The sequence below is a fragment of the Lissotriton helveticus genome, chromosome 7 (genome assembly GCF_964261635.1).
Source record: "Lissotriton helveticus chromosome 7, aLisHel1.1, whole genome shotgun sequence".
Lineage (NCBI taxonomy): Eukaryota > Metazoa > Chordata > Amphibia > Caudata > Salamandridae > Lissotriton > Lissotriton helveticus.
The window spans coordinates 83344956-83363281 of record NC_136068.1 but is presented as its reverse complement, the minus strand read 5'-3'; the positions used below and the strand labels follow the sequence as shown (position 1 = coordinate 83363281).

At 48.1% G+C, this 18326-nt stretch overlaps 1 protein-coding gene across 1 annotated transcript in view; it reads right to left on the bottom strand.

The window, feature by feature from the left end:
* Positions 1-206: 206 nt before the first annotated feature.
* LOC144768944 (protein Wnt-4-like) overlaps positions 207-18326 on the bottom strand; it is a 34422-nt gene continuing 16302 nt past the window's right edge. Inside the window, exons 4-5 of the mRNA XM_078652947.1 lie at positions 17122-17264; positions 207-674 (exon numbers count right to left, since the gene is read on the bottom strand). Of these exons, the coding sequence (XP_078509073.1) occupies positions 207-674; positions 17122-17264 (611 nt within the window). The remainder of the gene's footprint in view (positions 675-17121; positions 17265-18326) is intronic.

Sequence of the window (18326 nt, the reverse complement as noted above, 5' to 3'; positions counted from 1 at the left end):
AGCCTCCAAGACCCTACTATTGTTTTGCTCTTACAAGTTACCAAAATAGCCGCTGAGCCTTTCCCAGTCTTGATAACCCTCAAAATCCCAACACGCCTCGGTAGACCCTGGAGGTCTCCTCTGTGCACGCTTCTGATCTTCCATCCCCGTAATCTCCACTTACTGTCTTCTCTCTCTTTGCCTTTCTCCCTCTCGCGGGCGCCGGCTCACCGGCATGTGTGCACCTGCACAATGTTGCGGCACTGCTTACACTTGACAGAGCAGCACCAGCGAAAGGTGCAACTGCAGCGCTCCACCACCTCAGTCTCAGCTGTGTGAAAGCCCCGACCACAGCACATCAGTTCACATCCATCAGTGGCGGGTGAGGTGCGGTTGCAGCGGCGGCCTGTTGTGCCTGGTACCCCATTTCTAGGATCCTGGTGGCAAAAGTCTGGACTGGGTGACAAGTAGATCAAATCCTGCATGGTGTAGGGCTTGAAGTGGGCACTCTTGGGTACTAGAAGCTTGCGGGTAGCCACCTTCTGCTGCTGGACCTCCGTTGCACCCTCGAACTTCTCCTTCAGTACGTTGCCAACCTTGCGGAAAGGGGGCATGACCTTCCAGCATGTGCGCACTTCGCAGGATCCTGAGACACCGTGGCATTTGCACTCTACCTTCATGTTGGATAAAATGGCCTGCAACAAGAAGAGTAGTAAAGATGCTGATTGCCATGGCTAACGTGGACTTATATTGGGACAGGGAAGAGAGAAGACAATGAGAGAATAAAGATGGCGATAAAGCCGGCTGGAGAGAACACACTTTTATTTATATGGGAGGCCATTGGCAGCAATAGGATCAGTTATGAAAATGACTAGAGAGGCCATGCTGCGTCTCGTGTGGACAATTGAGAGCAGGAGCAATAGTGATAGATACTGATAAATAGAAAGCATCATGATGTCAGGCAGGGAATGACTTAAAGTGTGCTGTAGAGATGGAGCAAAAGGGGGTGGTGATGGACGGAGCATCTGAACCAATCAAACACTCACACCCAGTCAACAGATCTGGGTTTTATCCATCACCGTTCTTTAGCCTACTCAGCCACCCCAGTTCAGACATAGCCATATGCAAATCAGTCTGACCCTGTGCCTCATGGGAACAGTCCAGTCCGAACTGCCAAGCCATGCCTTTCCTAGACCGGAAACAAGCATCCTAGGACGGGTTTCTGGCTGTCAGCCGTCTTCAGCCAGGATAGCTTGACTCCAGTGGTGTGGAGCACATGGGATTCACGTCTGAGCATACCCATCCCACTCGGGTGACAAATGCAAAAACAATAGTTGATGGACAGAATGCCGAACAATGTCATACAGTGGGTGTGAGTGGTTGATTGGTTCAGATGCTCCGTCCATCACCACCCCCTTTTGTACCGCTTTGTTCACCATAAGTTGGCAGGGTATGCTCAGACGTGAGTCCCTTGCTCACTTTGCCACTGGATTCAAGCAAGCCTGGCTGAAGACGGCTGAAATGCCAGAAACCGGTCCTAGGAAGCTTGTTTCCGGTCCAGGGAAGGCATGGCTTGGCAGTTCAGGCTGGACGTTTCACATGAGGCACAGGGTCAGACTGATTTGCATATGGCCATGTCTGAACTGGGGTGGCAGAGTGGGCTAAAGAACGGTGATGGATTAAACCCAGATCTGTTGACTGGGTGTGAGTGTTTGATTGGTTCAGATGCTCCGTCCATCACCACCCCCTTTTGTACCGAGATGTAGATGGCCGTCAAGAACAAACAAAGTTACGCAGAGTAATGACCAATGAGAGGAGAAATGGAGATAGATAGCGATGACAAACATAAAGGTCAGAAGACAGACAGTCAAAGCAGGAGAGCTTGGAGTAGCTGGACAGGACATGTCATAAAAAGGGGTATGAATGTGGCCAATTAAGAGAAGAAATTGCAAATATGGATCCACTTTGAAACTAATTGGGATGAGGGCAGTAGAGATGTTTATGTGCATGGCTAGAGAAGACACATACTAACAAACACAGAGGGGAAGGATCAATGAGATGTGAAGAGCCAGTAACAAGTTGTGAGATAGGACACCCCACAAAATCGGACAAGAGAACTGAGTTCTAATGAGGAACTAGGGAGCTAACATTCTGTAAGAATGACAGAGCACAGATAGGTGTCAATGACCTGTGAAATTCACCTGTTTTATTACAGAGCGGGCAGCTTGAGTTCAGCCAAATATGCGGTTTAATTGTTTTGTTAATACATATTTGCATTCTACCATTTTGAAAACAATAAGGAAATTAATTCTAAAAGCCTCAAATTAATTAGGGGAAGATTGTGCAGTAAAAATTTCCAACACTTTTATCCACATCTCCACTCTCAATGTTGCTTTGTGCTTCTTAGAGCCTGATTACGAGTCTGGTGGTCTGGGGTCCATCAGACTCGCACGGGCATGGTGGTCCAGCCGCCGATGCACCGGCGGTCTGATCACCCCATTACAAATTGGATGGTCATTGCACCGCCGTAACCACCAGGGCAATATGCTTAGCGGGACTGCCGCTGTCCCACCAAGCATATTACAAGTTTCCTTTCGGCCACAGTTTTCATGGCGGTTCCTACTCTATGAAAACCATGGCGGAGAGGAAACTAAGGGCCCGATGTAGGTAATCCTCATTTACCAACTCTAAAATACAGAATTTTACCGATTCGGTATTCTAGATTTGTTAAATAAGATGTAGCTAAAAATTCGGTATTTTTTACTGAATCGGTAGGATTCGGTAATTACCGAATCGGTATTTACCGATTCGGTAATTGCCATTGATTCCTATGGGCCTTGAGGCCAATAGGAATCAATGTCAATTACCGACTCGGTAAATACCAGCACTGTCCCTTTCAAAATAAAAAAGTGCCAGTACTCCGTACCGGAAAGTACCGGCCCACTTAAAGCACTGGCTTCCGTGGGAGCAGGAGTATCAGCGGGACTGCGACGGTCTTATCGCTGTGTTGCCGCTTGATCGTAATCTGGCGGTTGAACCGCCAAGAACGCAGGCGGAAGGACCGTTGAAAAGCAGTGGCGGCCGCCATCCTCCCAACCTCGTAATCAGGCCGTAAATTCCTGACCTTCCTTATTTTCTATTGCTGCTTTCCCCGTAGACACAGAATGGATAAAACCCTGTCAAACATCTTACTCCTTGTTTGTAAGTCTTGAAGAATAGAACCCATTCTACATTGTGTACACTAGTGTTCAGTGTTTAGTGTATATACAGCTGTATTTACATAAAGAATATTCCAGAACGATATTGTTTTGAGAGGTGGCAAATTGTTCATTCCAGTGAGCTCAGGATGGATTGTAAGCGTGTGACTGTTTTAATTGATTGATTTTTTTAATGGGTATTGTTTAAATTTGTCTGAGAACCCACCACTTATGTTGTGGTGGAATGTCTCAAGGGATGTATGATCTGTAAAGGATTTCCCATGTCTATAACTATTGATAATGCTGTCCAATTCACTTCTGATATAATGTCTGATTTTCTCTCATGTTTTGGTATCATGCATAAACACACTCCGTTATACTCACCTAACAGTAATGGTATTTGCTGAAAAGGTTAACAGAATTTTGTTTGACAATGTCAAATGGCTGTAGTGAACAGCAGTTGTGTTAAAGACTTCAGTGAAGGGGGCGTGACCAAGATGGCCGCTTTCGACTGAAGCTCCGCCGTCCGGGCGGCCAATCTCAACCATCCTGCGGTCCCGAAGCTGACCTGACCCCGCTCTACGCCTCCATCCTGTAGCAGCGGCGATTCGCCGCCATCCGACACCGGTCTTGGGCTCGGGGTGCCCCGTAAGGGACTGTTTGGCGGAGGAGCAGGAGCGCCACCACACCGGCGCCCTCTCTCACTGCGCCTGGCTTTCCGGTGAGTTCTGCGCCTGGGGCGCGTCGCCTCTCGCCCCGCGTTCGCTTGGGGTGCTGGGGGCTTGGGCTCGCTTCTCCCGGTCCTGCTTGGGGGGTTGGCCGCGCTGGATCCGCGGCTCCGGGGCGTACTGCAGCCTTAGGGCCTGGGTCGTGGGCCGGAGCCGGGGACTCGGATAGCGGCTGCATCCAGCCGAGCTCGGGGGGCTGGGCAGTCTGGCCCGGGTTCCTCGGGAATACGCGTCGGTGGTGGTGGGCGTCCTGGGGGCCTGGACTGCTGCGAGGCTGGGTGGCCCCGACTTCCCTTGGTGGCTTCCCCCCGTAGCTGCCTGATGAGTGGAGTGAGGTGACGGCTAGCCATATTGCTCCTTACCTGTCGGCGCGACAGCCCTGGTCCGCCATTTTGTTGGAGTGTCCAGCCATTGTAACCCTGGATGTTCTGGAACCTGGATACGGTGCGTTTATTGTGCCAGTTGCGAAGTGGCAGGGGTGTCTTTCCCTGTGCTCAGGCTGCCCTCACAGATGCTTGGCCCCTGATTTAATAGGTGCCACACCATTGCTTTGGACTGCCTGATCTGTGCGTGGACTCTCTTCGTCGAGGAGCTTGCAAGTCTGTTGCTGCGCCCTTGCCCTACACACCCTTCCTGGATCGCCTGCTCACGACCGCCACACCTGCCCTACTCCCGGTCTGCTGTCTGCTCACCCACACCCGACTGGACACCGGTCAACATGGGGAAGAGAGACCCTAACCAGCGAAAACTTAGTTTTGACAGGGCTTCCATGCTGGCTACGGACGCTGCGACTGGCTCCTCATCGGATGCGATGCCTCCCCCTCCTCAGGACAACACCACTTCCTTGGTCACGGCCATGATGTCCGAAATGAGAGCTGGATTTAAGTTGCTCGACAGCAGATTTGACACCTTGGAACAAAAACTTGCGGACATGGGCTCTAAAGTGCAAGCACATGAGCGCCGACTAGATGTCGTCGAATCTCGTGTTTCAGACATTGACGACGCAGGCGCCAAAACACTGAAACGTCTTGAGCAAGTTGAAAAGATCCTAAAAGAAGTGGCCATAAAAAATGAGGACTTAGAAGCACGAGGGCAACGCAATAACGTTCGCATTTTGGGTGTGGCGGAATCTACCCAAACTGGACGGATGGATGTCTTTGTGGAAAAGCTTCTCATAGACCTGTTCGGCAGGGAACAGTTTACCCCGGGGTTTGTGGTGGAGCGGGCCCACCGGTCTTTGGGACCTCGACCAAAACCGGGTCTACCGCCACGTCCCATCATAGCCAGGATCATGAACTTCAGGGATCGCGATGCTGCCCTCCGTGCGGCTCGTGAGAAAGGGGAGATATGGTGGCAAGGCGATTCCCTGTCATTTTACCCAGACTTCACCCTTATGGTTCAGGAAGCGCGCCGAAAATACACTGGGGTCAAGGCTCCTCTACACAATTTAGGTCTTAAGTATGGTATGCTTTACCCCGCGCGCCTTAGGGTGGAAGTAGCCGGCAGGGCTCGCATCTTTGACACCCCAACGGAGGTCCAGGAGTTTTGCCACTCTTATAAATCCAGGGACACTCAAGCTGCTGACAACTCCAGAGCACCCTCACCGGCACAAGGAGATTCCCAACACAGCGTGGATCTGTTTTCGGGCTCAGGCCCTGGCTGACATTTAGACTCTCGCTCATGACTCTCCTCTTATGGCTTGGACAATTGGTTAACTGTCTGAAGGTCCGCTGATTTGGTTGTTGCATAGATATTGATTTGGTTAGCCCGGATGGCGTGGCGTTGCTACCCCCTATGGCGAACGCCTTTCTACTTTGGGTCTTTGTTACCTTATTTACTGCTGTGGACTTAGTTTACAATGTACTGCACATAATGTTCTATTTCACCGCCATATTGGGTCGGGTTTTCCTCTTTGGGGTTTGTGAGAGGTTGGGTGGTGGGTGGGAGTGGATTTTGTTTGGTTTTGTTTTGTTAGAATGTGTCACGACGTTTTCGCTATTGCATTCTTTGTGCTGAGCTGCTCATGTCATAGGTCACCCTCCCTCTCCCTGTACTTATGGCCAGATTAGGGTTGCAGTTGGGCCCCTCGGACCTCTCGTTGATGTCATGGAATGTTAGGGGACTAAACAACACCAAGAAGTGTAAGCAAGTTTTTAACTACATTGCTAGACATAGGATTGACATAGTCTTCCTGCAAGAAACTCATTTAACGCCAGACGCTGCTTCACAGGTTGCCAGAAGATGACATACACACCGCTTCTTCTCTCACTATACCAGATATTCCAGGGGGGTTGCTATATGTATACATAACCGGATACCCTTTGTACCAACTCACACTGTCATTGACAAAGAGGGCAGATATGTCATTTTTACGGGGACCCTCTTGAGCCACAAGATCACACTCGTTGGATTCTATGGCCCTAACACTTGCAGGTACAATTGCTGAACTCGGACCCTGGTTTATTACTCATCGGTGGCGATTTTAATCTGCTGCTTAACCCGTCCAGAGACAGTACCTCAACTACCTCAGACACTAGGCCCCACTCACGTCCAGTCCTTCGTGACATATGCTCCCACTTTTCCCTCATAGACATCGAGGCGCATTTGCATACCTCTGCGCCGGCTTATTCGCACTACTCCGGGTTTCATGACACATGGACCAGGATCGACTATTAGCTGATTTCCCCGGAAGTGGTTGGGTGGGTTGACGACCTCCTTACGCTCCCTCGTACCCTGTCGGACCATTCTCCTATAGTATTAAGGTTACAGGTTCCCCGGGCGGGTGGCTATGAAAGACGGTGGCGCTTCCCTGGAAAGCTTTATCAGATCCAGTTTTCACGGAAGAAATTAGGGGGGCCATTGAGGAATACTCTGAACTCAACACGGGTACGGTAGACACCTGGGCTGTCCTGTGGGAGGGATTTAAGGCAACCATCAGGGGAGTGTGCATCGCTAAACATACTGGAGTCCTGCGCGATGTTCGCGCGACCCTCTACCGAATAGAACGCGACATAGCGACACTAGATGCAGAACAACTTCGACAACATACAGAGGAGAGGGTGCTTAGGCGTTTGCAATTGATGGTGGAGTTTAGAGAGGAGGCCGACAGGGAACTTCATTTCTGGTTCGATCACACACGGCTAGGCAGCATGGGGAGGGCGATCGACCAGGCAAATTGTTAGCACACTTACTTCGCCCCCCCCATACAAATCCTCCTACATCACAGAACTCAAGGGACCGACAGGGGACATACTGCGCACCACACCTGAGATCTGTGATACCTTTTTTGTCTTATTACACTTCTGTGTACACATCTATGTTAACTGATGACACCACAGACCGAGTGAATTACCTTAACGAGATCGCAATGGTATATTTGGCTAATTGGATGAGAGATTTTTTGGCCGATCCTATCTCGCCGGACAATATCATCGAAGCCATAGACTCCATGAAAGGGTCTTCAGCCCCTAGGTTGGATGGTTTTTCGGCCGATTTTTACAAGGCCTATAAAGATCTGATGGTCCCCCGCTTAGTGGAGGTGTATGCCGAGGCCCTTGAAACTGGTCGTCTGCCCCCCACCCTTGAGAGGCGGTCATTGTGCTTTTGCCTAAGCCGGGAAAGGATCCCACTCTCTGCGGATCTTATCGTCCTCTGTCTTTATTGAACCTAGATTACAAGATCCTTGCGAAAGTCATTGCCATCCGCCTTTCGCTCCTAATGGAATCCATAATATCCCCTGCCCAATCTGGCTTTGTTCCGCATCGCTCCACCTCCCTCAATCTCCGCACCCTTTTTTCCATTCTGCACCGTATTGACCCTGCCACCCCAGCTGCGGCAATACTACTAGATGCCGAGAAAGCGTTTGACTCTTTAGAATGGCCATTCCTTATGTCTGTGATGCGTCGTATGGGGATACCTGAATTCTTAGTGAACACTGTGGAGTTATTGTACACTCTTCCCACGGCCCAGCTGCGCCTGAATGGTACGATCACTACCCAGTTCCGCCTGACACGTGGTACGCGACAGGGCTGCCCACTGACACCTCTATTGTACATTTTAGCGATGGACCCATTGGTCCGACATTTTCAGGAGAGGCATTTGCACCGTGGCCTCCAGTTCCGCACAGGCCTGCTCTTGGGTTCGCTTTATGCGGATGACACCATCCTCTATGTCCGGCAGCCCCAGATCAATCTTGACCCTTTGCTCTTGGAAATAACCCGATTTGGCAAATTCTCGGGCCTCCGTATAAATTGGCATAAGTCTGTTATCTTCCCACTCACACCCAGTACAGTTGAATGGCCCAGCCCCTTCCCGCTCACGTGGAACCGAGACTCTGTGAAATACTTGGGCATCCATGTGCATTTAGACACAGAATCCATCATCAGATTAAATTACGGCACAGCGCTGACTGCCCTAGAGGGACAGATTGAACGATGGAATCGTCTCCCATTATCCATGGACGGGCGAGTCGCAATCATCAAAATGATAGTATTGCCACGGTTTCTATATTTGTTCAATAATATACCTGTACCCCTCACAAAATTTTTTTTCACTCAGTTACGGTCTTTATTGTTGCAGCTGGTGTGGGGTGACAGGACTCCACGTGTGTCTTGGAGCGTGTTGACGCTCCCGTATGAACGCGGTGGACTTGGTGTCCCCGATTTTTACCTTTATTTTTTGGTGGCACAGTGTTCTTATGCGTACCCATGGTTCCACCCTGACGCCTGGATCACTTACTTGAGACCGGAAGCAGACTTGGTTTTGCCAGGATCGCTTTCCACCACTCTGCCGTCAGGCTTCCCTAGGGACCAACGAGATATTCAAACTGTTTCATCAACCTGTTGGGCGTGGGGGAGACTGGGCCGTCTTATCGGCCTTACACAGCTGTACTCCCCGTCCCTACCATTGCCCAATCCCACCTGGCTACCAATAACTGGGGAATCTGTAGTACGGCAAACGTTGACCAAATTCCACATTGCCACCATTGGAGATTTGTTCCCTGACGGCCACGCTTTCTCCCTTACGGAGGATCACCGCTTTACGGAGAGAACGTTTATGGACTCCTTTGTGCTAACCAGACTGCGCTCTTTATTGCGGGCCTCCTTCTCCTCGTTCCCCCTCCCTCCTGAGGAGATGACCCCCCTCACCTTACTTTATTCAGCACCCATCAGGCAATCATTTAGTATCTAAGTTATATCATATGTGTTGCGACCTTCTCCCTTCCCCGGATCAAGGAGTGCGGGCCGCATGGGAGGTGGATTTGGGCTACCCTATTTCGGATGATCAGTGGAAGTGGTGCTGCAAAGCGACCAAAGACATCTCTCTCAATAGTAAACATAAACTCCTACACTTTAAATTCTTGCGTAGACTATACTACACTCCAGAGCGACTGCATAGAATAGACCCAGCAAGATCCCACGCTTGCCCCAAGTGCTGTGGACCATTTGCGGACTTTGCACACCTTTCGTGGTCATGCCCTGTGCTCCATGATTATTGGTCCCGGGTGCACAGCACACTTAGTGACATATTACACCTGTCTTTGGTTCCCATCCCTTTTGGGATACATGTGATATCAACAAGGTGGTCCCAAGTACTATCAATGGATATTAACTAAAATAAATTCAAAATCGAAATATCACAACATTGTTTTTAATCACAACGTGTACAGTAGAACAGAATTCATAAAATACATCAATAATAAATCACATATAAATGCCCCTAAGGGAAAAGGAAGGGAAGGTAGTGGGTGGAAAGTGAGGAGAATATACAATTGATGAAACACTGGTCATTACGGCCACAATAAAAACACTGATGTTTAGTAATAACAAACTAAAAATAGCAATTACTATGGATACAGTCTGTGTTCTGATTAGTTGGCAGCTTGAAACTATGGTGATCGTAGTTTGCAGTATGTGGCGTTCTATAGCAGGGAAAAAGTGTGGACTGCGTTTTCACTTTTTCGAGCCTCGAATCCATCTTTCAGTCATTGGACCGACTTCAAGCGGCCTGTCCACCAACCCTGATATCGTCTATTGGTGCAACGGACCCCCGTGTGAGTCCGGGAATTCCCATATCAAAGGAACTGAATTTTTTCCTTGCTATAGAACGCCACATACTGCAAACTACGATCACCATAGTTTCAAGCTGCCAACTAATCAGAACACAGACTATATCCACCGGGGAAATCATTATACAAGGACCCTTTTGAGCTAGTGGCCCCGGTTTTTTTAAACCGCAGGATACCGATCCACCTGGGGCATCCCTACTTAATGATCGTTACCATGGGATTCATTAGGTATACTGTATAACATCGAATACCGTCCATTGCTGTCCATCTTTTATGACCCTACTTTTGAATTCTCTGCCCCCTGCCTGTCCCTGTCCTGATAAAGACCCTCTAGCAAGGTTCTATCATACACCTGCACTAATTTGGGTCGAAACATCGACACTCTTTGCATTTTCCCAGCCTCCATTTGGATATATCATTTATGATTCTACGCGCATGAGGGTATTGAAACATTTGCTATAGTAATTGCTATTTTTAGTTTGTTATTACTAAACATCAGTGTTTTTATTGTGGTCCTAATGACCAGTGTTTCATCAAATGTATAGTCTCCTCACTTTCCACCCACTACCTTCCCTTCCTTTTCCCTTAGGGGCATTTATATGTGATTTATTATTGATGTATTTTATGAATTCTGTTCTACTGTACACGTTGTGATTAAAAACAATGTTGTGATATTTCGATTTTGAATTTATTTTAGTTAATATCCATTGATAGTACTTGGGACCACCTTGTTGATATCACTCATTCACCCAGGTCCCAGTGACTTATTGGGTCAACCCGTGTTTTTATAACACTTTTGGGATACATGGCCGAATTTCCGAGGGCGGTGCGTAGACTGGCAGCGCTGAGTTTTCTATTGGCTAAGCGCGAGGTGGCATTGCGGTGGTGTGACCGACGCCCCCCGTTACACAGTTCCTGGCTTCGGAGCATGGCGCACTGCAACGCTAACAGTGCAGAATACTCCACCATGGTCCCCTCTACATCCAGACCCATTGACATTTGGGGCCCGTACAGCTCATATATCTCTGGCGTCATGGTTGGGGGCCAGACTACCCCTACTCATGAAGTGGTTCCCGAGGGAGTTGGCTGAAGGATTGTGTTGGATCCCAAACTCGGCCATTTGATTTATATAACACATTGTATGGTACCCATGTTCCTTTTGACCATGTCTTCCTGTTACTTCTCATTATCCAATCGATATCACTGCGGGGTTTTGCTACCTCTGAGGGTTAATATTGGAATGCTGTCCCTCTGCGTGCTTTTAGCTCTAACCCGAAAATGACGTGAGTATGCTCGGATTATTATGTATTACGTGTATGTGACTAGAGTGACACCTTATGAATCATCAGTATGTTTTCAACTTGTATGCTTATTTTTATTTTTGTATTTCTTTTGGAAAATAATAAAGAAAGTTAAAAAAAATTAAAAAAAGACTTCAGTGAAGATAAAATATGGCCCAGCCAGTACATTCTACCATGGATTGTCGCCTTCTGACTTGTTGGAGAATTAAATTTGTCAATCGGATTTGTGCCCTACTTGGTAATCACATTACAATCCAACTAAGACTGATCTCAATATGAGCAAAAAAGCTAAAGAGAATAGATTTTCTAAACAACTGAAGAGGAAGTCTTGGTTTGACTCCGCTGTCAAGGATTCTGTCATTATTAAACGGTGACTTAGGGCCTGAGACCGACTTTGGTGGTGCGGTGCCGGGTCCGCCCCACCGCCGCACCACCAAAGCCGTGATCCGACCACCTGCCAGATTACGAGATTCCTCTTGTTAACTTTCTCGTTTCTTTTTAATGTTCCCATGGCAGTGCCCTGAAAATAGGCACCACAATGGGCACGCCAAAAACAGTTCCTGCACAGCATAAACTAAAAAGTCCATGCCGTGCAGTAATTGGTGTTCTTGCACACAGGGGGGCACATGTTGTGCCCCCTGCGTGTATCCACATGTGGACGAGGCACAGGTGACCCTGCAAGACGCCCTTTGTTTCCTCTCTGCCAGGATGATCATGGCAGAGGAACCTCCATGACACCGCCAGCGGAGCGGCAACTCGTAATATGCCACGCTCCCATTAAGCAGATTGCGGCCTCCTGACTGTCGCAACACCTCCAGGGAACACCGGTTCCCCGGCGGGCTGCGGCAGTCCGACCACCAGATTCATAATAGGGTTGTCGGGAGACTGCCACTGCCGCGCCCCCATTAGTCTGTGGACCGCCAGACTTGTAATCGGGCCCTTAGTCAATATCAAAATAATCCCCATTTTGTTCACTATGGGATGGTGAAATGCTCACCCCCTCTCAAAATGATTTATGTAGCAAACTCCTCAACCAAGATAGACAATAGAAACTAGTGGATCCTTAGCAGAGAAAGTTCATGGACACAAACACTTAGTGGGTCCACAAAGTACATATTATTTGACAGGTTTACAGAGATTTGTTCAATGAAGTTCTACAAAAGCATCTCAAACTAAAAATCCGACTTTAATTTGTCACCCTATAACATTACAGTATTAAACATTTTGCATTGGTTATATTGCTTTTCTCTTCAAAATGTACGGTAGAGATTTGTTGTAGTGACTCTTCTTTCACAGATTATATTTTTCAGTGTATGTTTTTTCCTTATATTACCTTTCTGTTCTCTTGTGTTTCTTTCCCCCCACTTCTTATTCTGCATCATTCTTTACCTATTTCTTGTCGCATGCGCTTTCCAGCCTATGTGATCGCACTAGGTCCACATTACCAGTGAACTGGTAATTTGTGCAATATTTATTACACCCAATAAAATCCGAAATCAAAGTCAGAATTTATTAGGTGAGATAAATAACGTGCAATTATGAGCTTTTGTCCCAATACTGAAGAATAACGTGGATATTGGTGCTTAATGCATCCAAATCTTCATGTTTCACTCTTTATCGGGCTAGTCCCACCTGCCGAAATTTTTCTGGGGAAACAATTTTTATCGCAATACCCGTAATTCCAAAATGTGCTGCAGTGCTTAATTTGAGCCGGTGGTTTCCAGTGCTCAGCTCCTGCACTTTTTAAAATGTATTTTGTATTTATTTATAAAGTTTTGTATAGCGCAATCATGGCCCTAGTGGGTATCAGAGTGCTTTACATGAAGGGAAGGTAGAGTATAATAGAGCTAACAAAACTAATCACATATCACGAAGGACACAACATTGAGAATAAACATTATACAAAGCTTGATCTCTAAAGGTAGTCAGCGATGAAGGTCAGGCATCATAAAAGAGTAGCAGGTATGGGTACAATCAAACACAGAGGTGTTATCTTAGGGCAAAAACCTGTTCATCAGAAATGATTTTGGTTCTTTTTCGAAGGTGGCGGAAGATAAGATTAGGCAAACATCCGGTCCAGAGACTTCCATATCTTGGATGAAACACCCGAGAAAGCTCTGTAGCCCATTTTCTTTTTATGGAAACATTGGGGTTTCAGAAGCAGGGAGCCTGCGCTTTGCGAAGTCTGCAACCCCCTGATTTTTCTAGCTTTTGAGCCAAATATCTGGCACTTATGACTGCTGCCACACGGTGGCGCTGTTTGTGTAATTTAAAGATGAGCAGAAAAACTGTTGGTTGTTAGTTCAATATACATTAACCCCTTGCATGCTGATGACGGCCGGGAGCCGTCATGGCACACAGTGCTCGTGTGCTGATGACGGCTCTCGGCCGTCATGACCGCACCCGCGATCGGAATGTGCCGCACAGGCGCAGAATCGCGGCCACGCCCAAGGGGTTAAAAAGAGCTAATGCCTGCCACCCAAGCCATTCTTAAAGCTTTGGTGGATTCGAACAGTCTGAAGTGTCACACTTGTAGCATTGTGATGGTTAGTAGTTGTGAAGGTATAGTGGCAATGTGTGGTGTAAACTGCGGTGTTCTCCTGCCGAAGGCCCTGGCACTTAATTATTTTTAAACAAATTAAGCACTGATGTGCTGTAACAGGAGTTCAGAATTTAACAGCCAGCTCTTGATGAGGACTGTTCTGTGCCTTGTGTTCTAGCCGGTGGGCTGGAGTGTTTGCTCGGGGTTCAAGGTTTGGAGGGTGGAGGAGGCTGGGAGGTGGCAGGTGGGTATCCTCCCTGGCATCTGAGCTCTTCTAGATGATGCACAGTTACATGTAGGGTGACCAACCATCCGTAAATTTCATGGACTGCCCATAACTTGGGCCTCTTGTCCGTTGACTGTAAGGGGTTTCTTTCACGGACGCCTTTTGTCCGTAATTTCAGACATTGGTATGAGCTGCCCCCTGCAAGCAGCCTGTAACTCTCACTGCAGGGGCAGCTCACACTCCTGCTGTGATCTGTGGCCTGCAGCAGCCCCTCCTGTACCTGGAACAGACTGCTATCAGGCCCATTATCATTCTGTATGTTGGCCTAATTATCACATACAGAATGATGATGGGCCTCTCTGCCCAGTGACATTATTTCGGATCCAGTGGGTTTTTTTCAGTGGGGGAGAGGGGGCATGTAAGATCTGAGAAGCCTTCAGCTTTGATCTTTTTCTTCACTTTTTTTTTTTGAATATGCAAACGCAGGTGAGTGTTCCTCCCTGGGAAGAGCTGAGCATTCCAACAGATGCAGTGAGTGCATGGTTCTCTCAACCTAATATAAACGTATTTTGACTTGTGCTTGTGTTGGTTGTCTATTTACTTATGCACTATTGCGCGATGTGTATGCAAAACGTACCTTTTGTCCCAAATTTTTGCCCTGAAATCCAGAATTTTTGTCCTAAATTCTGACCTTCTGTCCTGAATTTTTGTCCTGAATTTTGATCATGTGTCCTGAATTTTTGCACCTACTGTCCTGAATTTGCACCCTTTCCAGTTGGTCACCCTAGTTACATGTGTTGGAGCACTATGCAGGTGTTTTATTCCATCCACGCAGAAAAACCAAGTTTCAATCTGTCCAGGGTGCTTCTGCACAAGTTTCTAAATGTTTCACTGTTTTATATGCTCCATGTGAAAGAGTTTAGCGCATGTTGGAATGTATATGTGCAGTACACGTGCAGAACTTTCTGGTAGGTGTATTGATGAGTCTATTAATATCGCTGTTTGGATAAAGTGCAAATGCATCTTATTGATTGTATTTGGGAGTGGTACGATGCACTATGCAAAATGAGAGTTTGATACTATCCCAGTGCATGCAAAGAGGTATAATCATTCAGAGGGTGTTGAGTTTGATGGGTTCTGTATGTGTGGTGCAGACGGGCAATTGTTCAATAACTAAGCCGATGGTGGTTCTACGGATGTAGGTTCTTAGGATGAATGCGTGAATGGCACATGAGTGATTTTTTGCATCCCCAGCTAAAGTGCATGTGAGTGCTCCTTCGCACACTTTGGGGCACATTAGGATGGCGGGAGGACTTTGTCCGCCCGCCATCCCGACGCAAAAAGGGACCGCCCGCCATAAGGGCGGGGGTCCCGTGGGGGACATTAGGATGCGCCCGCCACAGTGGCGGGCGCATCCCGCATGTTTAGCATTGCGGCAGGCAGTGCTAAAAGCATCGCCCGCCGCAATGCTAAACATGCACATCATGCAGTTCAATGCACAACGTGACAGGCACTGCGCGGTGCCTGCCACTTTGTATATTAAAATGCAGGGGGTACCACAGGTAGCCCCCCATGTGCACCCCCCGCCCCTTGAATCCCTGGGACCCGCAACGGGCTCCGCAAGTGATTTCTGCCTGCCTTTCCCTGGCGGCAACGTCCCTGCCATTATGCTAATATGGGTGGCAGTGTCTCCCAGACACCGCCACCATGTTAGCAGCTTTTCCGCCCAGTCGACTTTTCGACCAGGTAGAAAACTGAGGGACGGTCTCTCCGTCCGCCGGCCCCCCCCCCCCCCCGCCATGGTAATGTGGCGGGCGGAGAATTCAGTGCGGGCGGAGGTTTTCTGCGGGCAGATCGCCACCACCATACGGGCGGTGGCGATCCGCCCGCAATCATAATGGACCCCTTTGTCTAGCAGGGGGCAAACTCAACCTTGGTTTACCTGCAGGGCCAGCAAGCCAACATTTTCATACTGGTGCTCAAACATAAGCCAGAACATCTTTGCCTGTTGTGCTCTATATCAAATCTGCAAATTCTTGCCCAGAAAGATGTTTCTCAATAACTATCAAGAGATAGCTGCCCCCTCACTCTCTGACCTTCACTAACTTTCACAGCAGTCACCTCAGCTCAACTGACTCTCCTCACATCCTGATTGCATCTTCTTTTACATTGTGTCATGTACACACGGTTCGTACGCCGCTGATTGACAAGCTTTCCGACCAATCATATGTTGAATCACCTCACGAACCCTCATTCACGTCAGCCATTCAGATGTAGCAGGGAGGGTTACAAGTGCCTCCAGCCAATCCACTCGCTTCTCAATCACAACTGCCAATGACATCATACACCCAACTCAGCCTTACAATCTGCTCTTTGCACAGGAAACAGATTTTATTGGAAGTGGTGAACAGCCTCCTTTTTTGGATTACCAAACTCCTGTCGATGGAGAAATATAAAAAACAACACCCAAACAAGTTATACTCATTCATACTCATTAAGTGGACACATTTTTTTAAAAAAAATATCCTTCGCTTACAGCAGCACGAACATAACCGGGCTGGCTTGGTACCTTGCTACAAATACTGTTTCCCATCCCAATATGGTTGCTCTACGATGTTGTCAACCTTTAATGGCTGATCTGGATTTACCCAATCCAAAATGGGTGCTCTGTCATCCTAAAACTCAAAATGGTGTCTTTGTTATTTCCCAGTCTATAACGAGTGCTTTTTAACAACTCAGAGAAATAGAAATCTAAGATGGCTGGTCTGTAATTTCCCAAACCAAAATACCCGCTCTATTGTTCTCTTGGTCACAATCTTCTGAATCATTCGCTTTTAGGGGCATAGCCACCCTCACTACCCCTCTCTGGCACTTCAGAACACACAAACTCTCACAGAAGGATGGGGAAATGCTAGAAGAGTGTGCATGGGGAGGGGATGAGGGCAGAAGGTAAGAGGGGAGAGTAGTACCAGTTCAGATGGTTATGGTGTTTTTATGGGGGGGGGGGCAAGGAAGCTTTGTGGAAGGCAGGAGATGAGTGCATGATTGGCTCACAACACGTTTCCCTTGTCTCATACTCACCCTCCTCCCAGCCTCGTTGTTGTGGAGATTCATGAGGGCCCGGCTGGAAAAGACCCCGCGGCTCCTTTCAGGATTATCTACAAAGCTCTGAGAAAAGGCAATCCCATAGGAGAGGTTATCAGAGCAGCCGGACCACTGGAAGCCTGACGAAGGAACGAAGAGAGAAGTCAGTCGAGGAAGAGCCTCACCGTTCCTGTCCTGTGAATATGCAGTATTTTAATCACAAACCCTGTTAGACCCTCCCCAAAGGATAAAACTGTGCATTCACTCCCCAGCATTGTCATCCCCTTCCTTGACCTGGACATGTACAGGGCTCCCCTCTGAAGCTCCACCATCACTCTTTAGTCCTAGGATATGTAAACAGTCTCAGCAGCAGAAACAGCTCTTTCTTGCGGGGAACAGCGTTTACAACGCAACTTTTACCACGCACTACCTTTACCACGCAACTTTTACAACGCAAGTCGTTACAACGACTTGCGCTGGGGGGTGCTGTAGGATAAGGAATAGTTTAATTTACTATCCAAAACCTTCCCTACTATCCACGGGGACTGGAGTTGGAATAGTAAATTAAACTATTCACTATCCAGCGCCCCCCAACGCAAGTCGTTGTAACGACTTGCCTTGTAAAAGTTGCGTGGTAAAGGCATGCGTTGTAAAAGCATGCGTAGTAACGACATACATCCCTTTCTTGCTTGTCTTGAGTTCGGTGCTCATGTAGGGAGGGCTCTCTCCTGGAACCTGTGCATTCCAATGCAGTCTCAGTGAAACTTATACTGTCCCACTATATCCTGGTGCATTGTGTGTAGAGCCGTGGGACACAGCACGACCACCAACATGACAGATGGGCTAAGACAGGGATGCGGCTTCCACCACCTCCTCTGACACAGCATGACTGGGCCCCTGCTCCAGGACGCAAGGGCCTATTGGCTGTGGTGTAGGCATGCACCTAAAGGCCCATATTTATCATAGTGTTACTTTGCAAGGGCAACGCAACACTAAAGTCAGATTTATTAAGCCTTGCAAGGCGCGACCTTGCGTGGCCCTGCCTGGCTTGATAAATCTGGAGCAACGCTAGGCAGTGCAAATCGCTACTTTGCATTACTCTGCCCCAGGGAGGCGTTCCATGGGTGGAGCATGGGTGTTCCAGAACATTCAGCCATCAATTTATTCCAGATTTACTATCAGTGGTAGACCACGGAATGTGT